Genomic DNA, 27478 nt, shown 5'->3' with positions numbered 1-27478 from the left:
CAGGGCCCCATCAGGTATGTTTACTTAGAAAAGCGGTGTAACTCCAAAACATCCCCCTCTTCATTATTCAGCCAGCTTTATACGCTGAGCACGATGTCATATGGTCTGGAATATCCCTTGGGTCAGTTGGAGATCAGCTGTCTCAGCTGCGTCTCCTCCTAACTCCTTGTGCACCCCCAACTTTCTCACTGTCAGGGAGATAAGGAGAAGCAGAAAAGGCCTTGACACTGTGCAAGCACCACTCAGCATTAATGAAAACATCTCTGTGTTATCAACCCTGTTTTCAGCACAAATCCAAAACATAGCCCCATCCTAGCTACAAGAATATTAACTCTCTCAGCCAAAACCAGCACACTGCACAGTTTAGAGTAGGGTCCAAGAGTGTCTGCATGAGGGAGTGGGAACAAACAGCTGTGAGGCACAGAGACATAAATCAGCTTTGCCAGTAGAAGAACATGCCTCTTATTACTCCAGTCACAGAAATCATTGCCTTCATTTATGCTCATTTTTTTTAAACCATGACAGTTACTTCATTGCATTAAGTATTCAGTATTGCTGGGTAGGGGGAATTCTTAAGGTGGGTAGCTCTTTGACTCTATACATCTGTCATTGTCAAGAGTCATGAAGCCAACCTAGTTTCAGTATCAAATCAGTAACAAAAATAGCATATGATTGTTATGGCTATTTATGTTGTAATGATCTACTGCAGTGGAAAAAAGATATGGAAAAATACATAGTGCATCTTAAAATTTCTTTTTTTTATTTTCCAAATTGAATGCACTGTTAGATTTTCTCAAGGGGAGGCACAGAAAGATACAGACTAGAAGGAAGGGGTTACTTATAATTTTGGTGCTCATAAGATCATCTCACCAGCCTTTCTGCAAATTACTTGTCACATCTCCCTTCCCCGGACACTTCGTCAATTCTATACCTCATGGCTGATCTACAGAACTGGTGGTCTAAACATCAGATGGATGCCTGGCACGTGGCAATAACTTCTCCAGCTTCAGCAAAAGGTGTGTGACGAGCACCTCTCCATGCAGCCCATTGCTTCATGTGTTATATATGTATATGTGTACAGTGATATGTATAAATGAGATCCCCAAAAGGATGTGCCTCATCTGAGACAAGTTACACAATCCATAATTTAGAAGATCCAAGGAAGGCATAAGCTTTGTGGCCAGATCGTGGGTCTTGCTGTAAGAGAACTTCGTTATCTGTGCCAATCAAGGAGTGTGAGTGTGCAGGTCCAAGGGCCTACAAATGAAGGGCTGTATGTGCGTGTATGGGCAAACAGGTATCTGCGTGTCTGTGTGTCTGTACATGCTTGGAGGCACATATTCAGATGTCAAAACAGATTCTAGCTACAGGGTGCTCTTGAGTTGGAGAGCACGCGAATAACAAGGGGAGAGATGAGAATAATATTCGATTCCTGGCTGCCCAAGTAACCCACATCCACAGTGCTTAGGAATGATAGAGATGGTGGCCAGCAGTGGTTGGGAAAGGAACCCCCATGGTGGCTGAGTGGTGAAAATTACAGCCATCACCTGTCTTTGAGCCTGGATATTCCACACTGCCAGGATAGCTGTGGTAAAAGTCTACTTTGTGCTGGGCGAGGAAGCCCACTGTCTGCTGGATACTGCAGGTACCTCCGCCTTTGCCAAAGACTCCTCCGTCCTCGCTGGTCACAACTGTGTAAGCGTTCTGTCCTGACCCATAGTGCTGACGGGGGGCAGGCGTGGTTTGGACGTTGGCAGCTGCAGTGATTGGATAGCCCTGGTGGAATTTGGGGTGCACATCCAGGTAACTACTGGTCTGGAAGCCACTCTGAAAAGGAAGGACAGTGAGTCAGCACACAGCCTGGTGACCATAGGCCTACGCTTTCTGGGGCTCTGTCCCTTCAAATACCATGTTGTCTCTTGATCAGCAGCAATGGCATGGAGGACAAGAAGAACCATACCCACTCCCACAGCTCAGGGGTGGATACACAATTGTATACAGATATATATATAAGGAAAAGAACTTTTCTCTGGAAACATTTCCATGTCATAGTCAGCCCATTTCTAGGCTATATAGAGTGCATGTAGAGTCCTGTCAAGTCTGTGCCTCTGTGCTGAGCAAAGCAGAAGGCAGGGTGCGCTGATACTTGTATGTTTAAGTTTCCCCCGAGGAGGAAATACATCACAGGACTGATCTGTCCAGATAGAAGAGCCATGATGAGCTATGTGCTGTGTTCTTACTTGTGTGAGGCACTGAGCCCGTTCAGTCCACAGGCTGTGCTTCTGGCACCGTTTCAGCTTCATTCTCCGATTCTGGAACCAAGTTTTCACCTAAGGGGGGCAAGGGAGAGCAGAAGAAAATGTCAGCAGAGGGATGTTACCAAATTCAAAAGGAGGAAGAACCAGGGGAAGAGTGACCAGATGGCATAGATATATGGGCAGCAGCAGATAAAGGCTTTTTAAGAGCTCCCTGGGGTTGTTGCCAAGGGGAGAGGTCTGTCTAGCAGCCTCAGCAGGTGGCTAGTGCAACTGTGTGATGGGGGAGGGGCTGGCTTTATGTCAAGGGACAGTGATGGTTGTGACAGATCAACTCATTTCAATCATGGAGGTGATTGTCTGGTGCAAATCAAATCCTCCAACAGATTTCCAAGCTCCCTGCGCTACAGGCAAACTTCTAAGACACTATTTCTGCATGTTTGTGAAAGGAGAAGAGAGAGACTTGCTCCTTTTAGCCAGCATTTCCCAAATTCAAAGCTCCTTGCTGGGGTGAATTCCAGAGCCGTTTCCCCCCAGGGCTGTGTCTGTGCTGTGAAAGCAGCCTTGCAGGGATGTGGATTGAAGGAAAGAGCAGACAGTCCCATATGTATTGTTCCTGAAAGGACGAGTTCCTGTGTGTGCGTGTTATATGTGCACCTACAATGCACGTATAACTTTTTAGTCCCGGGGCATCCAGGCCACGTCCAGCTTTGAGATCCAAGTTCCAGGCACATTTTGGACTTGTAACTGCAAGCATTTGTGCCCTATTGCCCAGCCGCCTCTGCTTTAGGAAGGCATGATTTGAGGCAGCATGATTTCACTACACACAACATACCTGGAGCTTAGCAGAGACCCTGAAGGGCTATGATGTATGAACCTCGCAGTACCCACATGGACAGGGGAGCAGGTGTCAAGCAGCCGGGCACTGCTGAGTGTGGAACATTATTAGATATTGGACAAGACCAGCCCTGGGAAACACCAGCAATAGCTTTCAGCATGTTGCAGCACTGTGTTTCAGAGAACTGATGCGTGCCAGGGTTTCTGTGAAGTTCACAGAGCATGGAAAAAGCTGTGAAGTGCTGTCAAGCCCAGGGTAGAGACTGTTCACAGCAAAAAACATATTCATCACTGGGTTTGCAATTCTACTGCAAGTGTTGGGAAAGAACCTTTAACTGACCCCTGACTGGGGAGGCCCGAACGAGGTGCCACTGGCTCTCCTATCCACAAAAGTACTTCTGATCTCTGGGCATGAATAAGCAGGAGAGCAACTGTTAGATGGCACCTTTGCCTCTACTCTCTGCTGGTGACTCATCTTTCCATCCTTTGCTGATGCTGCTGCATGTGACCATTCAGCCACTGTGAGACAGATATACAGTGGGTCAAAGTTTCTGTGTTCACCTGCTTGTAGGTGAGCCCCAGGGCAACAGCCAGCTCCCGGATCTGCTGCGGGCTGAGGTACTTCTGGCTCTGGAACCGCTGGTGCAGGGTTTGCAGCTGCTCCTTGGAGAAAGCTGTACGGCTCTTGGTCTTCCTTATGCCCTCCACGCCACATTCTCTGCCCTTCTGAGACTTAGCTGTAGGTTGTGGGGACAAGGATGACGAATGTGGACTGGTGGCTGAATCTGGTGTGAATTGGCTGAAATTCCCAGAACTGGATGAAGCTGGGGATATTTCTATAAATAAAAAGACAACAGGAAACAGTATACAAGATGTAACACAGAGCTGTGTGGGTATTAGCACGCTCCCTACCTGCTGTAGAGCTCCCTCCTGCCAGACAGGAGCTCTCTGGAAGCAAAGGCTTCTGTCACCCTCCCTTCTTCATGGATCTGAGCACAGATAAGTACACTGACAATGAGCAATTTCCCAGCTCAGTCCCCTCTGGGGTGCTTGTGCCTCCCTTTTGCCAGGCAGAAAATTCAGGACAGGGAGGGGACAGTGGTGCACATTGGTTCACAGTGTTGCTATGCTCCTCCAAAAGGCCTCAGTAGTATTTCAGTTTTGATGCGGTGTTAGGAGACCTGGTCATGACTGCAGGTATAGCTTTGGTTGGTGACTGGGCTCCCCAAAATTGCCTGCCCAGTAATATCAAGGCATTTGATAGTGGCAAAGCAACCTCCCATCAGAGTGTATGGTGGGGCAGAGAAGCTGGTGGTTACACTGACAGGGTGGCAGGTGTAGAGCATCAGTCAGACCTTGAATATTGACTCAGTCCTGTTTGCCTGCATCTCCCACATGCCAGTCTTGAAAACACATGTACAGATGGAGGTTCCTATTTGGCTGGGGGGAGCTTTTGGCAAGAGAAGAATGAAGGGGAGAAATTTGACATGGAAGTGGGGAAGGAGAGAGGAAAGGTTGATGCATGGGACAAGTGAGCCATTAATCCTGTAGCAGGGACATGGGGGACAAAATTCAAGAGCGCAGAGGAAGGCATCTGAGCCCCTTTTCATTTGTCGTGGTCTTAAGGGGTTGAGATAAAGATCTACAGAAAAAACTTTCTGAACAATCTGGGCTACCAGTGCAGGCAAAAGCTGCCAAAATGCAAAATCATTCAGGCTGAAGGAATAAGAAAATGCTAATAAGAGAGATTACTCCAGCTCCTTTCTCTCAGATGCCTAGCTACTGAGATCTGAGGGAGGCTGAGACCTTCTCAGGCCAGCCCTGACTGAAAGGCTGTGATGCCAGACACCCCTCTTTCCCATAACTGCAGTGATAAATCTGTCCATGTCTCCTTCCTCCAGCTACTCCTCCGCAAACACTTCTGCATGGTCTGTTCCCCCCCCTTCTACTGACATTTCAGGAGAGAGGGAGTGCAGTGAATGGGGCAGTGCTGTTTCAGTACACACTTTCTGACTACCGAGCCTAACCAATATCTCCCAACCTCCTTCCCAGTCACCCTGAGAGCTGTGACACTGAAGCCCACTGAGACACCCTCCTCAACCTCTCGAATGTATGTCCAGTGCAAAGTACTGATGTCGCCCTGAGGAACAGGCGTCCCATCAGCCCTACCAAACCTTTCCTTCTTCTATCCTAAGCTGAGAGCCTACTAAGCAATAACTCAAAAGCATTGAGGTGCTGTGGACCTCAGAAAGGTGGCCACATCTGGGATACCATTCCCCTTGTTACGCTCCTTGCAGAGGCACGCTTGTCTCTGTAGTGCCTGCCACTCCAGGCTTGTCTGCTCTTGCCATTTGACATCCCTAGGAGATTATATCACCCAGAACATGGGCTGCATGAGCAGGCAGGTGTAGAGTGGGGCAGGGTTCTGGTGCTGGGGAGCAGGGCCATCGGCACTACAAAGGGATTCTGTCTACAAGGAGAAAGAGACTTTCAGCAGAAGAGGTGCAAGGGCCCTTATGTGCATGGGGGTAGACTGGAGAGGCTTAGGAAGGTGAACATCCATGACCTGGCTGCATGGGAAGGTAAAATTTTGTGCAGGATCTTAGGATGCTTGGCTCCTGCAGTCTGTGCATTAAAAACCTTATACGTAAGAAATGAACATGTTTGGAATGTGGGCATGGAAAATATTAAAGTCACCTGTTAGACAGGAACCTCAGCAAGACACCATAGAACTAAAGCTTCCATATGTTCCTGCTTGGCTTGTCATCCCAAACCCCCGTGGAATTTATCATGTGCAGCTTGAGCTCAGGACAAAGGCACTCCCTTTCCGATGGGAAGAGAATGAAGGAGAGAGGAAGCAAGAAGCACAAACAGCAATACAACAGACATAAACATGAAAACATATGACATGGGAAGAGAGTGAAGGAGAGAGGAAGCAAGAAACACAAACAGTAGTACAATAGGAATAAACATGAAAGCATGACAGATGCACTTCCATAAGCCCCTGATACCTGTAGGCCTCCACTTCCAGACTGAGCTCTCTCTGGAGAGAGCAGTACCAGAGAAGTGTCTTTGAAGATGGGTTTTAAGTCTATATACCAGGCCCACTTGGGACACGAACGAGCCCATCTGCCTGCTGCCTTCGTGGAGCAGGAAGCATGCAGAGAACTTAAGCCTTTCTCCAAACTACTAGCCACTAGTCACTCTGCCTGAGCCTATAGCTTCCTGTAGCAACTGACAGCTTGAAACTGGCACTCCAAAATCTCACTCTCCTCCCACCCATTTACCTTACTCGAGTGCTGCCCGACTGACCGTGCAACGGGGCTGGGTGAAAACCTGCTTTTCTCAGCTGTTCTATTGCCACTCACTGGAATGGGAGAGGAATGGCAGGAACAGAAAATGCCACTGCGGTGGGGCCTGGGACTTCTTTGCAAAAAAGGAAAGGCAAGGCAAGGAGAGCACAGAAAGGAGAGGGAAATAGAGGAAAATGGCAAACTGAAAAAAAGAGGAAAGTAGCAGTGCTGGTTTAAAGGAAGTTGATCTCCTGGCAAAATGATTCAGAGCAGGCCTTGGCTCAGTTTTAATAAGCATATGAAAGGTGCAAGGAATTTGTAAGGGGATAAGGGATGCCACAAGAAGTATCTTCAGGATTTGTTTCTTTCCATAGCACGCATGACAGCATTTGGCTAAAAGGAGGTGCAGACATTCCTGCCACAAGAACCATGAACTTCCATGAGACCACACTGCCCTTCAGCCTGGAGCAGATCTGCCAGTGCCTCGAAGCTTGCAGGCTCTGTTGAGGTTTAGGAAACCGGTTAACACAGTCGCCAAAGAAAAGTTGCATGGAAAGGCGGTGTGACTGCCCAAGGTCACCTATCCTCCTTGCCTATCACATCGCACTTTGCCTAGGTCACACATTAGGAAACCAGGTCAGGGAGAGAGAAAAAGTTGCTCAAAGTCTTTAGCAATTGGTTGAACTAGGACCAGAGTTATCCTAGGGATCAGCTACCCAGGACTTAGCTGAAATTCCTTACCTGCTGTGTGCCTCTTCCCTCCTACCTCCGGAGACTGCCTGGCACTGTCGGCTCCCGCTGGCCCGGACGATGTGGGAGGGTGCCCTGCCTCCCCCGCCGAGTTCCAGTAAAACTCCAGGTACCCCATGCCAGTCCCGCTGGGGTACGCCTGGTAGGGAGGCAGAGCCAAGTGTGCGCACATGGGGAGCAAATGAAGGGGTAGATCCCCCACCTTCTGATAGATGCCACCTTCACTTGGGGGGCAGATGTCACCAGCAAGCTGAGCTAGCCCCGAATCACAGACAGGCAGTTACCTTTATAGCAGTCCATCCCCTGCCTGGGACTGCAATATTCACCATGGCCCGCTCCTCCAGGCTCTTTGTCATGTTAAAGAGGCTGATGGATGGGGTGGGGACAGAGCAGGGGGAAGGGAAAGTAGCACACGGCATCAGGGCTGAAATATGTCCCCTCTGAATTCTTCCCATTCTGCGGGTTCCTCGGTCACACCTGAGCAAGGTCTGGTCCAGAGGCTCAGGAAAACTCTGCCTGCTTGCTTCTTTGGGCTCTGCTGAAATTGTCCTGTCTCAAAATTCCATGAGTGCAGATGTCCTATTGAAAACAGCCGTTCACTGCATGGGGAGAATAAATCCCAACCAATCTCCACCTCATGGGAGTGGACGGGAGGTAATTCTGGTGCTGAGCTATTCAGTATCACACCTGGCAAACCCAAGCCCTGGCCTCAGGTTATGGGGAGGGTTCTGAGACCTTTACTTTGTAGCTTGTGTCGCATTGACACCCGTCCCAAGATCCGCTCACTCATGCGCACGCCCTACTGACCTGGCAGCACTTTCCACACTCTTGGTGCAGATATCAGAGATGGAACAAGGGGGGAAACAAGTGAGACTTAGACCTGGGGGCTAGAACCTACCTTTTTTTTTTTTAAAGTTGAGAAGGAATTTTCTTCCCACAGACATTTGTGGGAGCCAGCTGAGAATGTGTCTGGCCCATCTTCTACATGCCTGTGCCAGAGCAAACTCAGGAATGCTGGGCAAGTCACATCCAGCAACAGATCTCATTTTGCAGAGTAGGCCCAGAAATCTCAGCTGTCTGGTCTACAGGCGGACAATCAGAAGAGACATTTTCACTATGGAGGTAGGAAAAAATCTACTGCACAGAAGGTCCACAGCTAACAGATTTGCTTGCCCAGAGCCTTTCAAAGGCACCTTCTTTCATTTGTGTAGTCTTGGCTGTGGCCGTTGCCAGGCTGTTACAGGTTGGTTGGAATAAAGGACATGAAGAGTCCCCTTTAAGGCAGGATTAGCTGATGTTTGCTGACATATGGCCTACCCAAGGGGGACAGGCACCTGCAGAGCTTGATGCTGCTTTCATCCCAAACCTGTGCTAGCACCCCAGTACCTCCCCAACACACCAGAGAGGAGCACCTGTTTTCTGTGAGAGGGTTCAAGTATCAGCAGGGAGAAGATATGGACAGGTGGGGGTGAGCAAGAGAAATAGAAAGTAGAATTAGATCGGTTTAAAAGGATATAGAACACCACTTCTACCAGGGCTTCTGCTGCTGCTCTGTGCCCCATGGCAGATTACTAGTTCTGGCTTCCCTGTCTGTGGAGAGGGGGCAACCTGGGAGTCTTCTGACGTTCCTGCATGGGTGACAAAGAGGAACTGCAGGACTGGCAAGTGGGTGACCCTGAAAATCAGTGGAGCGGCTCATAAGCCACCACAGGAGACTGTTCAACTCTGTTGCCACATCACAGCATGATTTTGCTGCCATGGGACCATTCATTTTCCCATGAGGTGCAGACTGGAGGTAGCTAAGGGCCTGACTAGAGTCTCTTTAACTTGACACTCAGTATTATGTTTTCTGTTTGCGTGAAACACTTATGACTACAAACTGCAGGGACCGACATACCTCTGCACAAGAACTGCAGTTTAATATATTACATTCACTTGAAAAACTTAATGCAAAAAAGTGTTTTTGAGCACATCTGCCTCAATAGAAACCCAAGAACATCCTGAATATGTCAGTTATGCTGCAACAACCTCTACAAGGTGGTTTTGGCTCATGCCTCCCTGCTGAATCATTCCCCATTTCAGAGCTGCAGTGCCACAAGAGCTCAGATCACTGTCCCTCATGTCTGCCCTCAGGCCCTAGCTGATTAAGCAAAGGAAGAGACACCAATGACAGGAGTTGTACCATATGTTGATGTCCAAGTTTTCATGGCCTTAGGGGCAGTTAGAATATGAAAACAAGGTAGCAAACCTGGAGGATATCAACATCTCTGTTAGGATTGTCAAATATGAAGACCTAGCGGAAAACATGGTGTGGGTGCTGGCCGTGGGTGACAGTGGGTGTCTGAGTACTTGCTGGGAGTCCCACTGGTTGAGCACTTCACACTCGATCTCATTGATTTCAACTACTTCTGAAGGTGTCTGGGATCTTTCCTACAACATGCCCTGAGGCCATAATAAACCAGCTTAGTCACTTGCACTACAAAGTTCCTCTGGGCAGAAGCCGGGAAGGAGGGTGGTGCTGCTCCGGGGAGCAGAGCCACCTGCCCAACTGGACCAGTGAGCTGGGCAGCACAGAGGCAGTCACCTCCCTGGGGGCAGGAGGGGGACTGAGGGGCAGAAGAGCTGAAGAAACCTCAGGGCCTCACTCCCTGGGCTTCAGAGCAGCACCATTGCTGAGGGAGCATCTTATTTCCCCCACAAAGCATGTAACACAGATGTGGCTTGGCATCAAACCGAGAGAGATTCTGGCTAGTTTGGTACTGTTTTATTCAGACTAGGCCCAAATACTCACTATTATCTGACAAAGATCTCCACAAAAGCATTCCCAGGCTCATGCTCTTGGCTCAGAGGGCTTTCTTAAACAGCCTTTATGTACTCTTCTATACCATGAAGCTGAAAATGCACTTCACTACAACGAAAGTGAATTCTCCACCAGTATGTTAGTACCCTGATCTTTCATTAATAGCTAAGTCCACTGCTTTTTGTGAGACGGCACTGAACTTTGCAGCAGTCACGGCAATGAAAACAGTATCCTGCCAATTGCCAGGTGAACCTGCAGAGCAGGTCCCTCTGGGATATCAGTTTCTCCTAAAAAAGGAGTCAGAAAGGGCAGAATGGAAAAGCTCACATCTGAATAAAGATACTGGATGGACCTGATTCTGAGGTGTCTGTGTTCTGGCAGTGTCCTATGACGGTTAACATGCAAGTAAGGCTCGACATGTACAGCATGGACATAATAAAGCAAGAACTGAAAGTTAAAGCTGACAGCATCCTGAGTAGACTTAGATGTTCAGTCACAGTGTGATCCCTTGTGGATCACCACTTCTTGATGTAGCTCTCCCCAGCAGCCTCTTGAGTGAAGATGTAGAGGATGCATCAGGAAAAGTTATCACTCTGTTGCATTCCTTTTTAGCTGGCAGAGCTGTGGCACTTTGGGCTGCAACGGTTCAGAAGTCCTTTTTGCTACCACTGTACCAGGAAAACACCAAGTTTCTTGGAGGCTTGGCCTCACGAGACCCCACCTGGGGGTTGCATGAAGAGGTCCTCTCCCCAGAGGAACCTGCACTGCAGGTGAGAATCTGGCAACCCTCCACAGTCTTTTTGGGCCATACAGTCTCTTTCTGCAAATAGTCGTATTGGAGAACAAGTATTTTATTCTGCCCAAGTTTGCTGTTAAAAAAAGTACGCTTTTCAGTCCTTAAACTTGATGAATGTGGTTTTGGTTAATTATTCAAACATAGCTAATGCAGTTGTTTTAAGAAAAAAGCTTTGACAGTATTGTTTTATTTCTCCTTTTTGGGAAGCCTTAAACAAATGCTCTGCTTTATTTAAACTTTTGCAGGGGTTTTGTTATTGATATTGATAGTAATGGCTTAATCAAAAGACATTTTTAAATGCAAAAAATTGAAAAGGTAATGCAGTTTGAATGATATGAAGCAAAGCAACTAAAACATTTCAACATTTCAACATTCCCACACTGTCCGTCTTTTAACCACTTAGCTGAGCATGTTAACTCTTTAATTGTAACTGGAATATGAATTTAATTCTCTAAAAGCACCAAATTTTTCTCCAAAGGCTTCTCTTTTTTGCTGACTGATGATTTTCTACATTTTTTCTTTGCTTTCTGTGAGACTGTACTGTAATTTAGTCAGATTCCTGTGTTTGCCCGGTGTCACAATGACCTTGTCTTCTTTGTAAATACTGTTAATGAGTCTCCACCAGTAAAGGAGGTTTTTTCCCCCCCCAACACATATGGCTTTGCTGAACTTAGGGCAGGCAGCAGAAAGGAGAAATTATTCAAAAAAATCATAAACGTGCTGCTACTTTTGGGGGGTTTTAGGTGTGTCGTGTGAGGCTGAAAAATTCTGGAAGAAATGAAATGAATTCCCAGTGAGGGTATATAACAAGTTTCAGTTGGGTGATCATGAAGAAAAAGGAAAAAGTATTCCCTTTCTCTTCTTTCGTTGTTCTGGGCCTAAAGCTGGTCAGAACTGGTACTTCACTGTTCACAGCAGTACCAGAGACACACAAAAAAAGTAAGTTAAAACCCCTCAGGGCTGAAAGATTTAAGGGGAGCTACGGTAACACCTACCTAAAAAAGACTGGGAGGGGGGACTAGGAAGTCTGCCAACCTTAAATAACATTCTGAAGTATTTCCTAGCTGCCGTCAATTTTTCCTTCTGTAAATGTAATTTAGCAGACAACTTCACATGTTTTTTGTTAAAGAAGGAAGAGAACAGTCTGCAGAGGCCCCTTCCATTAAATTACTCAGAGTAATAATAGCTCAAATGATTTTGCTGTGCAAAATTTTTCAGTAAAATCAGTGAAAGGTAAAAATTAAAATCTATGCCACACCCATACATATGTGTATACCTATATATTTAAATTCTCTCCCTTTGTCCCCTCCTCTTTCTTTTTTTTTTTTCTTTTAATTTCTGTAGTGAAACAAACGTAAGGGCCAAGAAATTAATGGGCTTAGTTTCCAACAAGGTAGTTTAGGATCAGCTGTTGATCACTATTGTGAGATGGATTTTTCTACTCATATATCCTTTCTGAAATTCTTCACACAATAAGGCCCTCTAAGAGAACTGTACCTTGATCATCATGCCAAGAAGACCACGAAATGGGAAGAAATAATGTTGCCAGTGTTGCCAGCACTCCCACAGTCTCCTGGGTCCCACCCATAGGATTTTATTTCCCAGTTTGCTAAAAAAATATGTGATCGGTGTAGGTAGAAGAGAAGGCCTGAACAATATCACCATGTCTGCAGCTTTTAGTGTCATTCCAACATCTCTTGAAATGTAGTAGACTCCTCAGCTCTCATGCATCCTTCTCAAAACTTTTCCAGTCTACCTTCTGTCTCTAGTCTTCAAATTTCAAATTTCAAAAGCATCTGTGTTTACTGGCCACAGCAAGTTCTCTGGCTATATGGCTACTACATTTGGCAGGCTTATGGCAAGTATGACAAATTCTAATGCTGCTGCGTGTTTCCCACTTCACAAAGTGTCTGTCCATACCACATGTGTGCCACTAGCAGAAAGAACTGTGCGAGTCCAGCACTAGAAATGGAAAGTGAACTTTCCTCCCTATTCAATGCATGGGTTCACTTTGAAGAAACAAGTTTGCATAGAAAGTAGCAACAAGGCTATGCTCTAGGTCCACCATGTCTAACTCCCCTAGAATAACGGATCTTAACTGTTATTAATGTTATCTGTGGCAAATTTTCTCCCTAAAAAGAAAAGGGATGAGGAATTTTCTAATGCTTACATTTTTTTAGTGCTTGAACTATTTCCTCTTTAACAAAAGCTATGAGGACTTTGGATGGTGGTTATTGCCACGGCACCAAGCTGTGTGAAGTCTTGAAATCTCAAATTATATTTAACCATTTTGTGTAAGACCATTTTGTGTTAAACATATTTAATCTTAATCTAAATGTGTATATAGAGAAAATACTCTCCCACCATTGGAAAACCCACCTACAGAGATGTGGTCCCTGTGTGACATTCCCCCAACTTGTTCCCAGGCAAATTTTCCAAAGAATTCCCACTTAAGCCTAGTTTGCTAATCTGTGGGTCTTCATAGCTCCTCTTCCTGTTCAGCTGTCAATACCTGGGGATACATCACACTCATATTAGGCTTTTGGCCAAAACATGTTCCTTTCATGGTTTTCACCCATCTTGCTTCATGACCAGAGAATCACAGTCTCATAAAGGAATGATGAAAGGGTCTTCAATATGTTGTGAGTATGTGGCACACAAGTAGAGGATGAGCTGGTAGGGCACTCTGCCCACAGAACAAGGAATAAGGAAACTGTTGGAACACCTCTGCAAGGGTCAAGTTAGAGAGAGAGCAGGTGGTGGATTTTGGCAGGGGAAAGAGAGTAAGAGGTTTCTCAGTTGCATTAAAGGCAGACAAAGGCTGCCTCAAGGGGGTTATAGGCCCTGGAATATCAAACCTTGAAGACTCTGACATCTCAAGACAGGAAGAAGAATGCAGTGTGCTCCTTTTCCAGTCACTGGCTCCAGTATCTGTGGTTCCACCAGCCCAAATGTGCCAGGAATTAAGTCTCCCCAGACAGAGATAACATAGCAGAGCCCTGATCAAGGGACTGGTATCAGAGGAGCAAATCTCTCAGCCCCAGGGATGAATCATCAGAGCAGTTTATTCCAATCTTTTCTCCTCCTTTCAAGTATCAGGTTCAATTGCAGCAAAAGCAGCACAAAAGGCTTTGTCATTCTAGGTGCTGAAAAGACAGGGAAAACACAACCAGGAGCAATGGAATTCACAGGTGATACAAGGCAGGGAGGGTGTTGCAAATACCGCAGAGAACAAAGAAATAATGCAAAAGGAACCTATCTTGCTTGGGCAGGGAGGAAGAAGAACAGATGGGAGCCGGTCATGCACCTGAGGAGAAAGAATCCCATAGGTAATTATTTAGAGGGAGATGTCTAGGAAGCACAGCATAGGGAAAAAAAAATAAGAAAAAAAGAAGGCAAATCCCTGTAGTTTTATTTTCACGAACGGGCAAAATTGAAGCAGCACATGGGCTCAGGGAAGGGCCTGTTATTGTGCAGCACTGGCCACTCCTTGGTTCAGCAGAAACACCAGATTATCATCGCAGAAAACCTTTGTCTTAGAGCTAAAGGGGCAGTATTAGGCACAGTTTTGGTGAGATTACATGAAGAAGGTTATGTTGTCTTTTTATGCAATGCAAAATAAAGGGATGAGGAGCAAAGAGAAGTCCCAGGCAAGGGCAACAGACAGAGAAGTGTTATAAAACACAGCTTCTCTCTGCCAAGCGAGTGTCAAACCAGAATTGCAGCATCTCATCCTCTCTCCTTCTCAGTAATCTCTGGATCTAATCTCTATTTACATATAGTGGGAGATCTATCTTGTCTCAAGGCATTCCCACTGCCAGCATCACTCAAGTCGCCCTTCCCACAAAGCAGGTGAGGACAGGTGGAAAGGGCTGAACTGGCAGGCAAACCGTGAAATGGGGCTTTGATGAAAGTAGATAAGGTTTTGTGTCACTTCAGCTCCACCAGTTATTCACAATCATCTCACCCATGTACCAGACCACTCTGGAAGAGAAATGAAATGGAGACCCAAGCTCAGTCTGGTCCTTTGCTTCATCAGTGTTGGTTATGTCAGGTGATACTTCAGCAGACTTTACTGGGACATCAGTCACATCACTGCTGGATCTTAATAAACAGTGTTGTTAATGGGTCTCATTCCCCCATGAGCCCTGTTAGCTCTGCAGGTCAAACACGGGCAGGACCATCAACTCTGCCAGAAAATCAGTTGATCTCTGAAGCCCGTAGCTCTGGCTCTGGTGCACACCAGGAGCCACAGAGTTGCTGCTGAGCTGTAGTCTGGTTTGGGTTGTGGTTTGGCATTTGAGGGCTTTGGGGGGCAGGGAAGGGATTGCATGTTTTGTGGTGTGGTGGCATGGTATTCATATTTCAGAGTAGCCGGTGCTTTGGCATGTCAAGATTTACCTCTATAAATTATCAGTTGCCCTTAAAATTTTTTACTGATAATTACAGTGCAGATTAATCTAAGCTTTGCAAGGAGAATTGTGGGTGTGGGAGTGGACATTAACCCCATATATTTACATATATGGACTATTTGCAAGAATGAGGCATGTGGGAAACACACATGCTGCTAGCGTGTTGCCACATAACCAGGCATGTTTCTATGCTACAGGCAGGGTAGCACACAGTCAGCACCCTCCAGTGAGTCTGCACTTGATAGCCTGTGATTCCCTCAGGGCACTGTGCTGCTGTAGCAGGAATGAGAGACCTCAGGAGCAAGGAAGCAATTCATGGCCCAAAGGTAATCAGTTTTGGGGATGTAACATTAACTTCTTTGGAAGACAACAGAGGGAGTGGGAGGCTGGTAGCCTGTGGAAGTCTCAGGAAAGATTTTTTTTTAAAATATCCTTTTGGTACCCTGGTGAAAGAGGCATGTAGCAAAGGTTGCCTGGGCTTACCACAGTAAGCAGAACCCTTTGGGTTTTTTCTAACCCCAGACTTGGGGGCTTTACTGAAGCAGTGCCCAAGAAGCTGCAGCACAAACCTCTGCTTCCAATGGCAGCTCTGCCAACATCCCTGCTGGGCGTTTCACTGTCTGACATAGCGGAGGCCACCATAAGGTGACCTTGCACTAGGCAGGACTTGAAGTATGAGTGATGGCAATGGGAGCATCCACTGGGCCATGGTCCCTTTGAGACTAGGCTTTGGCTTGGATTTCAGATCAGCAGGTCCTCTGTGTCCTGCAGAGTTTGGGATGGGATTAATGTAAGTCACTTTTAGCCACAGCCCAGGATAATGTGCCTCAAACCTCCACGCCATCTCCCAAAGCATTGTCCTTAGGGCTATACATCTTGAAGAAAACCTGAGGCAGGGGAACAGCAGCATGAAGCAGGGCCTATAGAATGGCTCTTTAGGGGGTGATGGGGAAGCAGAGAGGTGGGGATGAGCAGGAAGAATGGGTTGAAACATCAGGGAAAATGCAGAGAACATTCCAAAATTGTGAAGGAGCGTAACACCATGTCACCCTCAGGTCTGTATACAGGCAGACCCTGCAACACATGACATGAGGCAGAAAGAGCTACAGTAGAAATGGAGGTATTGGGAAGCAGTGGGAAAATGCCATATAGTAGAAATAAGGACCAAGTGAGTTCAGAGGCACAAGGAAGTGTTGAGGTACGAGGGAGAACCCAGAGATGGCCAGGTAATGTGAACCCATCTCCACTCATACTTTCAGTTTACCCATCTCTGCCCTTCCTAAGGCTGAGAGATGTCAGCCTGGTGAAAGTGGGCAGTGATCACCCCAAAAGTGTGTTGTTCCCTAGTTCTGGGCACGCACAAGTAGACTCAGAGACAGACATATCAGAGAGCCTGTGAGGAGCAAGAAGAGCCACTGAGAGCTGGAAGGAGAAGAGTTAAGCAGAATTCTAGCTACTTCCAAGCCTGTGAGTGATCCTGGAAGGGAAAGGAAGGGCCTGGTTGGTGCCAAGGAGCATGCATCACGTTCAGCTTATAGAGACAGGTGGTGCTTGTGACCTTCCTCTGCTGAATGGAAGGAGAGCCTTCACCACACTCACTGTGCTGTTTTGGCCCTTTTTTGTGGTAACTGGGCCACTGATGTAGACAAATAGCCTAAGACAGTGTTAGCGAGGAGCATGTAGTCTTCTCAACTCTAGTAATAGAGGCTTCCTCGTGGAAACAGAATCTCAGGTCTCTGGCTGCTGCTGGAAGAGAGGTTGGCATTGCAGAGCACTGCACTGCACTGCGCTCTTCCTGCAAGTCACCACCTATATCAGAGACAAACTACAGGCTCAACAGGAATTCTGTGGCCCCTTCGCCACAGAGACACCCACAGGGAGGGTTGCAAAGCTGGGTTTGTGTGCATGGCCGTATGATTACAGTGATTCAGCTTTTGCCTTACTTTTCCCTGCAGGAGAAAGGAGGATGCAGATCTGTAAGCTGTGATCAAGGCTCTCAGAAGGCCTTCTTAGGCCACCTGATTGGGTGTGTGGACACTTTGTACCTTTTCATTATACTACTGGCAAGAATGAAGCATACTGTGTGTTTGCAACCGAAGTGCTCACACCCACAGATCAAACATCACATGTGTGGTCATCGTGGCCGTGCTCCAAACCCCTCCTGGAAGCAGCCGGTTCAAAGAGTCTGAGAGCAGGGGCAGTACAATCCCTTTGGCTCTCAGATCTTCCAGTCACCTGGCGTTATCCTGCAGATCTTGGCACTCATATCAAGGACAGCAGAACCCCTTCCCTTTGTGCCCCTCTTCCACAGTCTTTCCCTTCCACATCAGGCAAGATAAGGAGATGAAGAACCACAATCTGTGTTATGCCTCTGCAGTCTCTGTCCTGTCAGAGTCCTGCATAAGCAAATATACCCAGTACCTGCACATCCAGTGTGCATCAGTACTTCAAGGTTTCCCATGATCTTTATATTTCCTTGGTCTCTGTTTTTAAAATATCACGAATTTGTCCTGACACTGCCTTCAGCAGGACAAGACATGCTCTCACAGCTCTATTTAGTTCACAAAAGGTTAAGTCCAGTCCAGGAAAAAAAAAACCACCACTGTCTTTTTGTGAGCCAACACTGTGTACTAAATCTTTGCTAAAGCTTCATTTCTAGCCAGCTCTGGTGTCTGTGCTTTGGCTGCTCTCTCATCATACACACAGTCAGTCCCAAGGAAAAATGTTTCTCTCTCTTTACTTTTTTTTTTTTTTTCTTTTTTAAATTTCATTTTAAAAAATTGCTCTAAATGATGTGTTTGGAAACACCACAGATTTACACTAATACGATGTTTTTTTTGTTTTGTGTGTATAACCAGAGGATTACAACACACCCCATTACCTACCAGCGATGTATGATCAGTGTGAATGATACTCTTGCATCAGAACGAGAAAAAAGTCAGAGCAGAAAGGCGGTGTGATGCTGCTCCCTCACTCTCTTGAAGTTTTGTCTCTGGCATGAAATGAGGAAGCTGGAAAGTACTTCTCTCAACGCTTCCGCACTGGGGGTTTTTCTGAGCTGGACAAGCCCTGCAGGTTTCAGTGCAGTGGTGGTGTCTGTCCACCCTGGGCTTGGCTGACATTGGCCTTGGTCGGTTCTGTTTGTCAGAACCTTGTCTTGCATTCCCTGACACAGGTAGGAAGGTGCCTCTGCTTTGTGTTTATGGCAAGGCTGCTTCTGATATGCCACTCTGATAAGTTTAGTCCAGCTGAGCCAGCTGTATCTTGCATGCCCATCAGTTTTCCCTGACTGTGGCACTTAAAAGGTCCTGTGCATTTTATCAGTTTCTACCAAGCCCTTTATGCAGGTTGCTCTGGATGGCAGCTGACAATAAATTCCAGAAGTTGATGCTCCATTAAAAGTGTGCATTTTGGTCATGTTCCTCTTTGGTTTTGTGTGAAAAATCTCATTCTGCAGACAACTGTGCATTCTAATTTCTCGTCTGCAGGATATGAGTAACTTTCTGAAGACGCTAATTGCTCATATCCTGTGGGGCAGTTGCAATCCAGCCTACGTGGATGGTAAGATACAGTCTTAAAGGTGTTGCTTTCATAACCTGGTGAAAATACAGCTATGGTGTGCTCAGTGAACATTTTCAAAGCCCATCTGTCATCTCCCATCACACCCAGCTCCTTTATTGATGACGGTTGTCAAAACTTGACAGCACTGAATTTACCAAATCAGTACAATTTCTGTGGCAAAAGGATGCAACTACATGACTGAAAATCTGCTGTGTTATAGCTGGAGACAGCACCAGCACGGGTCCTTTAGAAAGTCCCCAGTTAAAGAGAACCACAGATAAGAAATATGTCAGCCCTGGGTACAGAAACTCTGTAAGAAACACGTTGAAATACTCAGGAAAAATTTGTCCTTCTTCCTCTTCTCCAGCAACCAGGTGTAGCTCTGCACTTTTATTTGACAGTGTCAAGATCTCACTTAGCTGAGCATGAACTTTACTCACCGACTTCCCTAGGGGCATCACTTTGCTCATGAAAATATCCAGGTGGGAGGAGGGGCAGCAATTTGCTCAAGATCACTCTGCCGGTCAGCAGGAGAATGACATGAAACCTTCTCTGCTCAAAGCCCCTGCTCTGCCCAGGAGATGGCACTGCCAGCTTTGCTGCCAGGAGCTGCCGAGCTTCTTGCGCAACCACAAGGCAAGTCCAGCAGTTCCAGTTCGAACTCTGCACGCCAGGCACCACCCCGTGATAAGACCTAAGTCATCTACCTTGTTCTGTTTGCTAAACTTTCACCCTGATAGTCCCTTCTTCCAACAGGATTGCTCAGGTCAAAAGCCTGAAGAAGATAATGCACACTGGCACAACTCCTTGCTGCACCCAAAATACCCAGACACCCCTCCTCTCCTTATCTGTGCCATCCTCCTACTTGTTCCTGTATTCCCCCACCTCTCATCTCTGACCTGTCAGAACAAGTGCATAGATGCTCCAAACAAGTGCTGTGTCTTGTAACATTGCTGTCTGCTTTTGACCAGCAGGCTTAGCACTGCGCCTGCATATCCAATATATTTGCAAGTTCACTGATGTTTTTCCACCCTTCTCATCAATTGCTATCAAGCTCCGCTTTATCCGCAGGATAAAGAGGCCTGGAGTACACCAAGTCCTGTTTCTAGCTGTTGAAACAAGATTAGCCTTCAGTATACCACTTACTCCAGAGCTGTCAGCATTTTTTGTTCATTCCCACCACCTCAGTGTGCTTGGCAGCCATCTCTGTACACACAGAGCACTGTTGGATGGACATGAAAGAACTGCTTTGGAGGGAGCATGGTGACAAAAAGACAAAAGCTGCTGGGTGACAGCAAGTGCTGAGCTGCACATTCTTCGCGGATATAGGCTAGAGATTATTTACATCCTCTGCCTCCCAGCTGTCTGCTCCCAACCCACTATGTAGTCATGATCCCATCATTAAAAGTGGTGTCTCCCACTAAGACACCTCATAGCTAGCTGAAACTACCTGGTGGCCACTCCACCTCACTTTGTTCAGCTCCACTCATACCCACCCCAACTTTCAAGGATTCCTCTATAAAAGGTCTTTTGCCTTCAAAGAGGAAGTGGTGGTGACCACTCTTCACTTCATGATTCTTCCCTCTCCATATCACACACAGCTCCCTCCTGTCTCCTGCTTTAACTGCTAGACACACTGCCAGCAAGTGACATGTTCTGGGTATAAGAACTAGCTAGTTCAGCACTTCCTACCAGTTCCAAGACTCCATTCTGGAATCATGCACTGTTTCTGCCAGGCCCTCTGATGCATAATCTCTCAGTGCTTTACTCTGTCCCTTGGTTTCCTCTTACTCTGTTCCCTAAACATCATCTTCAGTTTGAGTTCAATCAGCTCCATGCTGACTGCTCTGAGACAGAGGAAAGGGCTGCCGGGCTTTGGGAATGCATTGTCCTTCTGTATGGACAGCCTCCTTTTTGTTCACGTTTAAACAACACCAGGAAGGGAAGGCAGGCAACTGTTCATGTCCCAGAAATTCACAGTTCCAGCTGTGCCATCACTCCCTCTTCCACTGATTTGCAGAATCAAAGAGTTGTAAAAAGACAGCGACACAGTATCATCAACTATTTGCCCTGAGTGAAAGACAGCATCTTTAAACTATTTTGTTGTGCAGGGAGTCTGGTAGTTTTGGATGAAACCTATTCTGGCTAAGGAAGGAGTTTCATAATGAATTCAAGTGCAAAAAGCAGATATGCAAGTAGCAGGAAAAAAAAGATTGGCTAAGAAGAAAGAGGATGGAAGCACTGCTTGGGTATTGAAGGACAAAATCAGAAAGGCCTCTGAGAGCAAAAACTTGCATGGGATAGGATGGGTGATGACAGGGATTCTGTAACTATCCTATTAGCCAATGCAGGGAAAATCCAGGTCTGCTGAGGAATGGGTAGACAAACTAGTGATGGATGCCTCAGCCTTAGATGAGGCTGAAGTACTGAAAGCCTTTCTTGCAATAGTCTGTAGAAGCAAAGCCTGCACCAAGATTTCCAAACATATCATAATGGTTTGGAAAACTGAGGGATAGCCAGGCGTAGGGCAGCAGCAGACTTGATACTACTTAGAGAGGCTGAATTTATTACAGTGCATGAGATTGTATAGAATACATTTCAAGGGTGCTAGGATGTATCCGAAGCTGCTGAAAGAATTGCCTGATGTGATTATAAGATCAGGGTCTTTCATCTGTCTTCCCTGACAGCTGGAAAAAGGTTAACATTGCCCTCAACTGTACAGAAAGCAAGCAAGATGACTTGGTGAGCCCCAGACCAGCCATTCTTACCTCAGTGCTATGTCCTCTTGGCACCTAGTGCCAAACGCGACAAGGACAAGAATGTACTCAGGAAAGGTTGATACTGATTTGGCAAGGGCAAAATGACTGCCTTTTAAAATGACAGGACTGCCTGTATGTATTAGGGGAGAGCAGTTGATATGATATACTGTGACAAGTGTTACACTGTAGGCACAGCACACTCTTTGGAAGGATGGGGAGGTACGGCAGCAAACCACTACTTGGCGCACTGGGAATTGGGAAGATGTAAAATATCACAGGGAGTGTGAATGACACCATCAGTAGACCAGCTCCTCCTAACTTCAGGCCAGTGTCCTGGGAATGTGACACTGCCCAAAGAGTGCCTTGAGCAACCCATCACACTCTTCACACCCTGACACAGGGTAGAATTCATCAGAGTGAGTAAGTGTTGCACCTACATCAACTGATTGTATAATAAAATATTCTGTAGCACTGAACATTGACCTGGAGACAGAGGTAAAGCTAGATAGACTACACAAAGCCATAATCAACTGACCAAATATTAGCAGACTTCTCCTAACCCTTTAATGAGAAATATCTGGAAACAGAAGAAGCACGGCACATCTATTGCTACTACATGCTTCTGATGTTCTGTTGATGTATATCCCCCCAAATGTTGTTTTTCTTGAGCATGTAATTTGTAGAGATGCATTTGCCCATGAAATATTTGGCATCTCCATGAGGTCAGAAGATATGTCAATGGAGAATTCCTAACCAAGGAGACAGAGTGAGGAAGAAAGTCTTCATGCTAGCTTCAGTTCATGCTTAATGGGCTATTCCTTAAGAAAAATCCAAGAGTGCATGTATCTAGGCAGAAGCTGCTGGGCCCACTAGCCTGTTCTGGCACAGTGATGGCCATGCTGGGACAGTCAAGAGGATGCTTCAGTGCAGAAGGCAGAAACTAAGAGAGCAGGTCATGCAGGTTGACTAGCATTTTTCTGTGCACTGGGGTGTGGAACAGGCTTAGAGCGGTACTGTAAGAGAAGGGTCAGACACCGTGAGGTAAAATGGCAAAGTGCAGCATGCCAGTATCTGCAGGTTAATATGGATCTGGAATGGCTGGAGATGAGAGCCCGCAGTAGCTACTGGTCCATTTTCTGCCCCACGTGACAGGGTTTTTCAAAGAATGAGGCATTGTTGTTTCCTTACTGTAAAGAAGCCCCACATTCAGATTCCCATGCCAGTTCACTGAGTAGCTAGCATAAAAGATACAAACAGGAAAGAAGCCTATGGCCCTCACTTCTAGGGTGATCAAAGCAGAATGGAAAGCCCCAGGCAGCAGGATTATTTTTGAGGAATAATTGATTTTAATATGCAAATAGAGAGAAGGAGATAGAGTAGAGTCATGAGAAAGTCTTCTCCAGTGTTGAGAGCTTCCCACAACTCACTCATAAAACTCACCACCTGTCCCTCTTAAGCTTCTCTTCCAGGGACACCACTTTTCTTCACAATAAGCACAGACCTAGGTGCTAAGAACTCATGTTCAATCCTGCCTCACTCCCTGAAACACTGCTTCCTCTCTGCTCATGACATCAGTGCTCACAACACAGATACCTACGGCACTGAACCCTGAGAATACAGTGTTGGCATTGAGGGTGGGAAGGATGGTAATGGGCTACATGCGTCTTTGTGTCTGATTGATTCTTCTGTTGCCTCATTTACCTCCTGCAAGAGGATATCATCACTTCTCAGACTCTGGAATTCTGTAAGAAAAGAGATAAAAATATTTCTAATGGTTTCGTATCCGTCTCTCATGGTTCCAATGTGAATCAAGGGGGCAGAGAGTGGGACATAATTTCAGATGACGTTATTTTTAAAAATGAGAGCAATAGGAAATCTGGTTTAAACACAAAAACATCTCCTATCCCAACTGCGTTTGTAACGCCCTACCTTGAGCAAGCAAACTGTATCTGTGCAACCAAAGCGTTCGCACCCACAAACCACACATTAGATATTTTTTTTGTATCTCAGAAGAAAGACATATGAGTCTCAACTGGGTTTTGCAGTGTTGGTGGGAAGCCACTTCAAACCTGGTTTTCATGGCTGTGCTCCAAAAACCTTCCTGGAAGCACCTGGTTCAGAGAGTATGGGGACAGGAAAGTACAACAGCTCTGGCTCCCAGATCTTCCAGTCATCTGGCATGTCCTGCAGTCCTTGGCACTCATACCATGGAGAGTACAACACCCTTTCTTTGTGCCCCTTTTTCGTCACCTTGCCCTTCCACATCAGGGAAGATAAGGAGATGATGAGCCGTGCTATGCCTCTGCAGTGTCCGTATTGGGGCACTGCACAAGCAAATACACCTTGTGACTGCGTATCTGATGCCAAGTGAATGCATTTGGGACCATTCCTGTGTTCTTTTTGGCCTCCAGTCCAGAGAAGGTTGCCAGTGAACGGAGGTGTGTCCAGCCTGCTCTCCTGCCCCAGTTAAAGTTACAGTGGTTGCTTCTGACTCCCAAGAGCTGTCAGCATTTCCAGGCATGAGTCCCACCTTTCCCTTCCTACCAACCCTCTCAGCAGAACTCACACCTTTAAGGCTTCCCATGAGCTTTAGATTTTCTCAGTCTGTATTTTTAAAGTATCACTAATTTTTCCTGACCCTGACTTCAGCAGGACAAAATGGGCTCTCTCAGCTCAGTTTAGTTCACAAAAAGTTAAGTCCCAGGAAAAAAGCTAAAACTATCTTCTCAAGAGCCAACACTGTGCAGTAAATCTGTGCTAAAGCTTAACTTCTAGCCAGCCCTGGTGTCCATGCTTTGGCTGCTCTGTCCTCGCACACATAGCTAGTCAGGAACTGGACTTTCCATTCCCAAGGAAAAATGTTTCTCTCTGTCTTTACTTCTATTTCTTTTTTTCCCCTCTTTGTTTTCTTCATTTGGTTTGGAGGTTTTGTTTTGTATTGTTTTGGGTTTTTTTCGGGAGGGGGGTTGTGGTTTTTTTTTTTTTAATTTGGTTTGGTTTCAATTACATTTAGAAAAAGGTATCAGACTTGCTTACAGAAAAAAATTGCTCTGAATAATGTGTTTGGAAACACCACAGATTTACTCTAATAAATTTTTTGTGTGTATGACTAGAGGATTACAACACACCCCATTACCTACCAGTTATGTATGATCTGTGTGAATGATACTCTTGCATCAGAACGAGAAAAAAGTCAGAGCAGAAAGGCGGTGTGATGCTGCTCCCTCACTCTCTTGAAGTTTTGTCTCTGGCATGAAATGAGGAAGCTGGAAAGCACTTCTCTCAATGCTTCCGCACTGGGGGTTTTTCTGAGCTGGACAAGCCCCTGCAGGTTTCAGTGCAGTGGTGGTGTCTGTCCACCCTGGGCTTGGCTGACATTGGCCTTGGTCGGTTCTGTTTGTCAGAACCTTGTCTTGCATTCCCTGACACAGGTAGGAAGGTGCCTCTGCTTTGTGTTTATGGCAAGGCTGCTTCTGATATGCCACTCTGATAAGTTTAGTCCAGCTGAGCCAGCTGTATCTTGCATGCCCATCAGTTTTCCCTTACTGTGGCCCCTGAAAGGCATTTTTAGTGTCATCTTTCAAGCAAGCAGAACCCAATCTTTGTGGACCAAGAGGTGAGGTCCTACTGCAAGGAACACTGTGACTGACATAGCTATTTTTTGTGGTTGCCCCATGACTGGAAATCTTCAGGGCCAGGTCGGATGGGGCTCTAAGCAACCTGGTCTAGCGCAAGATGTCCCTGCCCATAGCAGGAACCCAAACTATTCTATGATTCTGTCCTCAGAGGTCAGCAACCCACCATTCTCTTTTTGCTTCACTACATCCTCACAGACTTCACTGTTGCTTTTCTATATTCAGACACCTATGGACTCTTCCATACATCATCAACATCTGTTGCTACCCTGCTGTGTTCATGACCCTCCACACCTTCACCACTGATGCCAGCTTTCATCCTCTCCTTGTTCTGGATCCTTATGCCTCCCTCAGTGGAAAATTATTCTGGTTGCTCTGTCCTAAACCTTGAGGACTCTTTAGGTCATAGACTTGCGTCATAGTCTAGGCTCAAAGAAGAGTTAGGAGGTTAAGACTTACATTGTGAGCTTTGATCCATACCAGAGAGAGCACTCTGAAAGAAATAAGCAAAGCAAAGGGGCAATAAAGTTAGTCCAGACTCAAAAGAATTTAATGTAAAAAGTTAAAACCAAGATAATATTGCAGACAAAAGCAGTTGGTGACAGGAATATAAAGGAAGCAATAAACATCTGAGTTTGTTTGTGATGGAGATGGAAATTTGTTGATGGAAGGCAAATTTGTTCATGATGGAGAAGACTAAAAAACAGGATGAAACAGAGACTAGAGATGAAAGATTGGGTGCTGTTTGATCAGATGGATCACTCTATGGATGACCAGTTACTGTTTCAGTACATGATTTGCAATGGTCCCACACTGCATGTCACAGTGACTGGTGCACCAATGTGACTGCCTCATATAAATCCCTGTGTCCATTTGCTAAACAGAAAACAGTTGTGCAACAGCAGCAGAAAACAGACTTAGCAGGTCAGTCATGTGTCTATCAGGCATGCTGAATCTGTGTCTTAGGGAAAAGGAAGAGACAATTCTTGTAAAGCACTGTGTAATTTAGTGAGGTATACCATAGAAACAAGATTTATCACAGCAAGTGAATTATTTTGCAAGTTATTTACACAGCCTGTCTCCACTAGAAATGGCATACTTTCAAGTAATACCTATTAAGTTGCCTTAGCAATATATATTTTAGGAAATAAAACCATTTTCTTTCCTTGTCTAAGACAGCCTGAGTGCTGTCTTTCCCAAGAGCATGCTATGAAGACAACTGCCTTTTGTCTGGTAACTCACTGTGTAAGGACAGAGCCAGGCTAAAGCGTGACAGACCACAGCCATGTACCCCAGGTTTTCCAGTAAGCATCTGACATGTCTTCAAAGAATCCTTCTGAAAGTGCAGAAAACATTAGAACTGCATCCTTGGTCCTGTCTGTAGAAAGCCTGAAAAATAGCATAGGACACGTAAATTTTCCATGCAGCAAAATGTGTGTTTGCTTTACCTGCTGTCAGGATCCTTCTCATGATGTGCACAGCATGAGAAAACGTTGTGCTGAGTCACCCCCTGCTGCTACTCCCATCACAGCCCCTCATAATGGCATTAGCAGTGTGTCCACCCCTTCCTTCCTCTCAAATGAAACCTATGACAGCACAGTCCCCCACCAAAATAGCAAATGTTCCTTCTTGGAGTAGCCCTCAAAGAAGGGCTCAGCAACTTTGCTTGGAGGTAAGACTGCACAGCCCTGCTTGGGCTTTCACCCAGATATGTTCCCAAGGGAGAAGCAGTCCCAGCTCCTGCAATGTCTGGAACTCGGATGTGCTCTTTTTAGAGCACAAAATCAAAAATAAAGATTTGTGCACTGGGCATGCACCAGTAAAATTACCTCCAGTAAAATGTGGTTGTTGTTCCTTTTTTTTTTTTCCTCCCCCCACATTTCTTCTCACAGAAATAAACTGCTATTCTTGCCTGGTACACAAATATGTTCATCACACATAGCACAAGCAAAAAGCGACAAATGTTGTCAGTGATGCTGTGACACTCTATCATACTCTAGCCTGTAAAACAGCACTGAAACGTTTTGACGTGGCTGATGTCACTTGTGATCCTTGGGGGCCTTCTCTTGTCCACTCAGCAGTAGTTTCACTCTTTGAAAGGTTCTCCAGTGACTCATTTCTGTGGGGGATTGTGGAGGCCGCAAGAACTGCCTACATGCTCATTTGGATGTGATGAACAGTTTCAACAGAAAACAACCCACCTTCACACATTCAAACCATTTAATTGCTAACAGATCTTCCTTTTGAAGCTTCCTTACAGTTTTCAGAAATAACCAGATCCAAAACAAAGCCTCATTTATCACAAAAACTACACCAAATATTAATTTAGAGCTCAGTGGATCATGTGTTTTGGCCCCAAGTGATTTTGCTCTTTGCCTCC

At 46.0% G+C, this 27478-nt stretch overlaps 1 protein-coding gene across 1 annotated transcript; it reads right to left on the bottom strand.

The window, feature by feature from the left end:
- Positions 1-1464: 1464 nt before the first annotated feature.
- On the bottom strand, positions 1465-7307 carry LOC114069344 (homeobox protein NANOG-like). The gene is made up of 4 exons (XM_027906070.1): positions 7127-7307; positions 3654-3928; positions 2241-2330; positions 1465-1827 (listed from the first exon to the last, which is right to left on the bottom strand). The coding sequence occupies exons 1-4, from the start codon at positions 7305-7307 to the stop codon at positions 1465-1467; spliced, it is 909 nt and encodes a 302-aa protein (XP_027761871.1).
- Positions 7308-27478: the final 20171 nt, after the last annotated feature.

This window comes from Empidonax traillii, unplaced genomic scaffold, assembly GCF_003031625.1.
Source record: "Empidonax traillii isolate 1590-97213 ecotype Southwest subspecies unplaced genomic scaffold, ASM303162v1 scaffold1246:size530596, whole genome shotgun sequence".
Lineage (NCBI taxonomy): Eukaryota > Metazoa > Chordata > Aves > Passeriformes > Tyrannidae > Empidonax > Empidonax traillii.
Note: the sequence above shows the minus strand (reverse complement) of the source record. Positions and strands in the feature narration are given on the sequence as shown.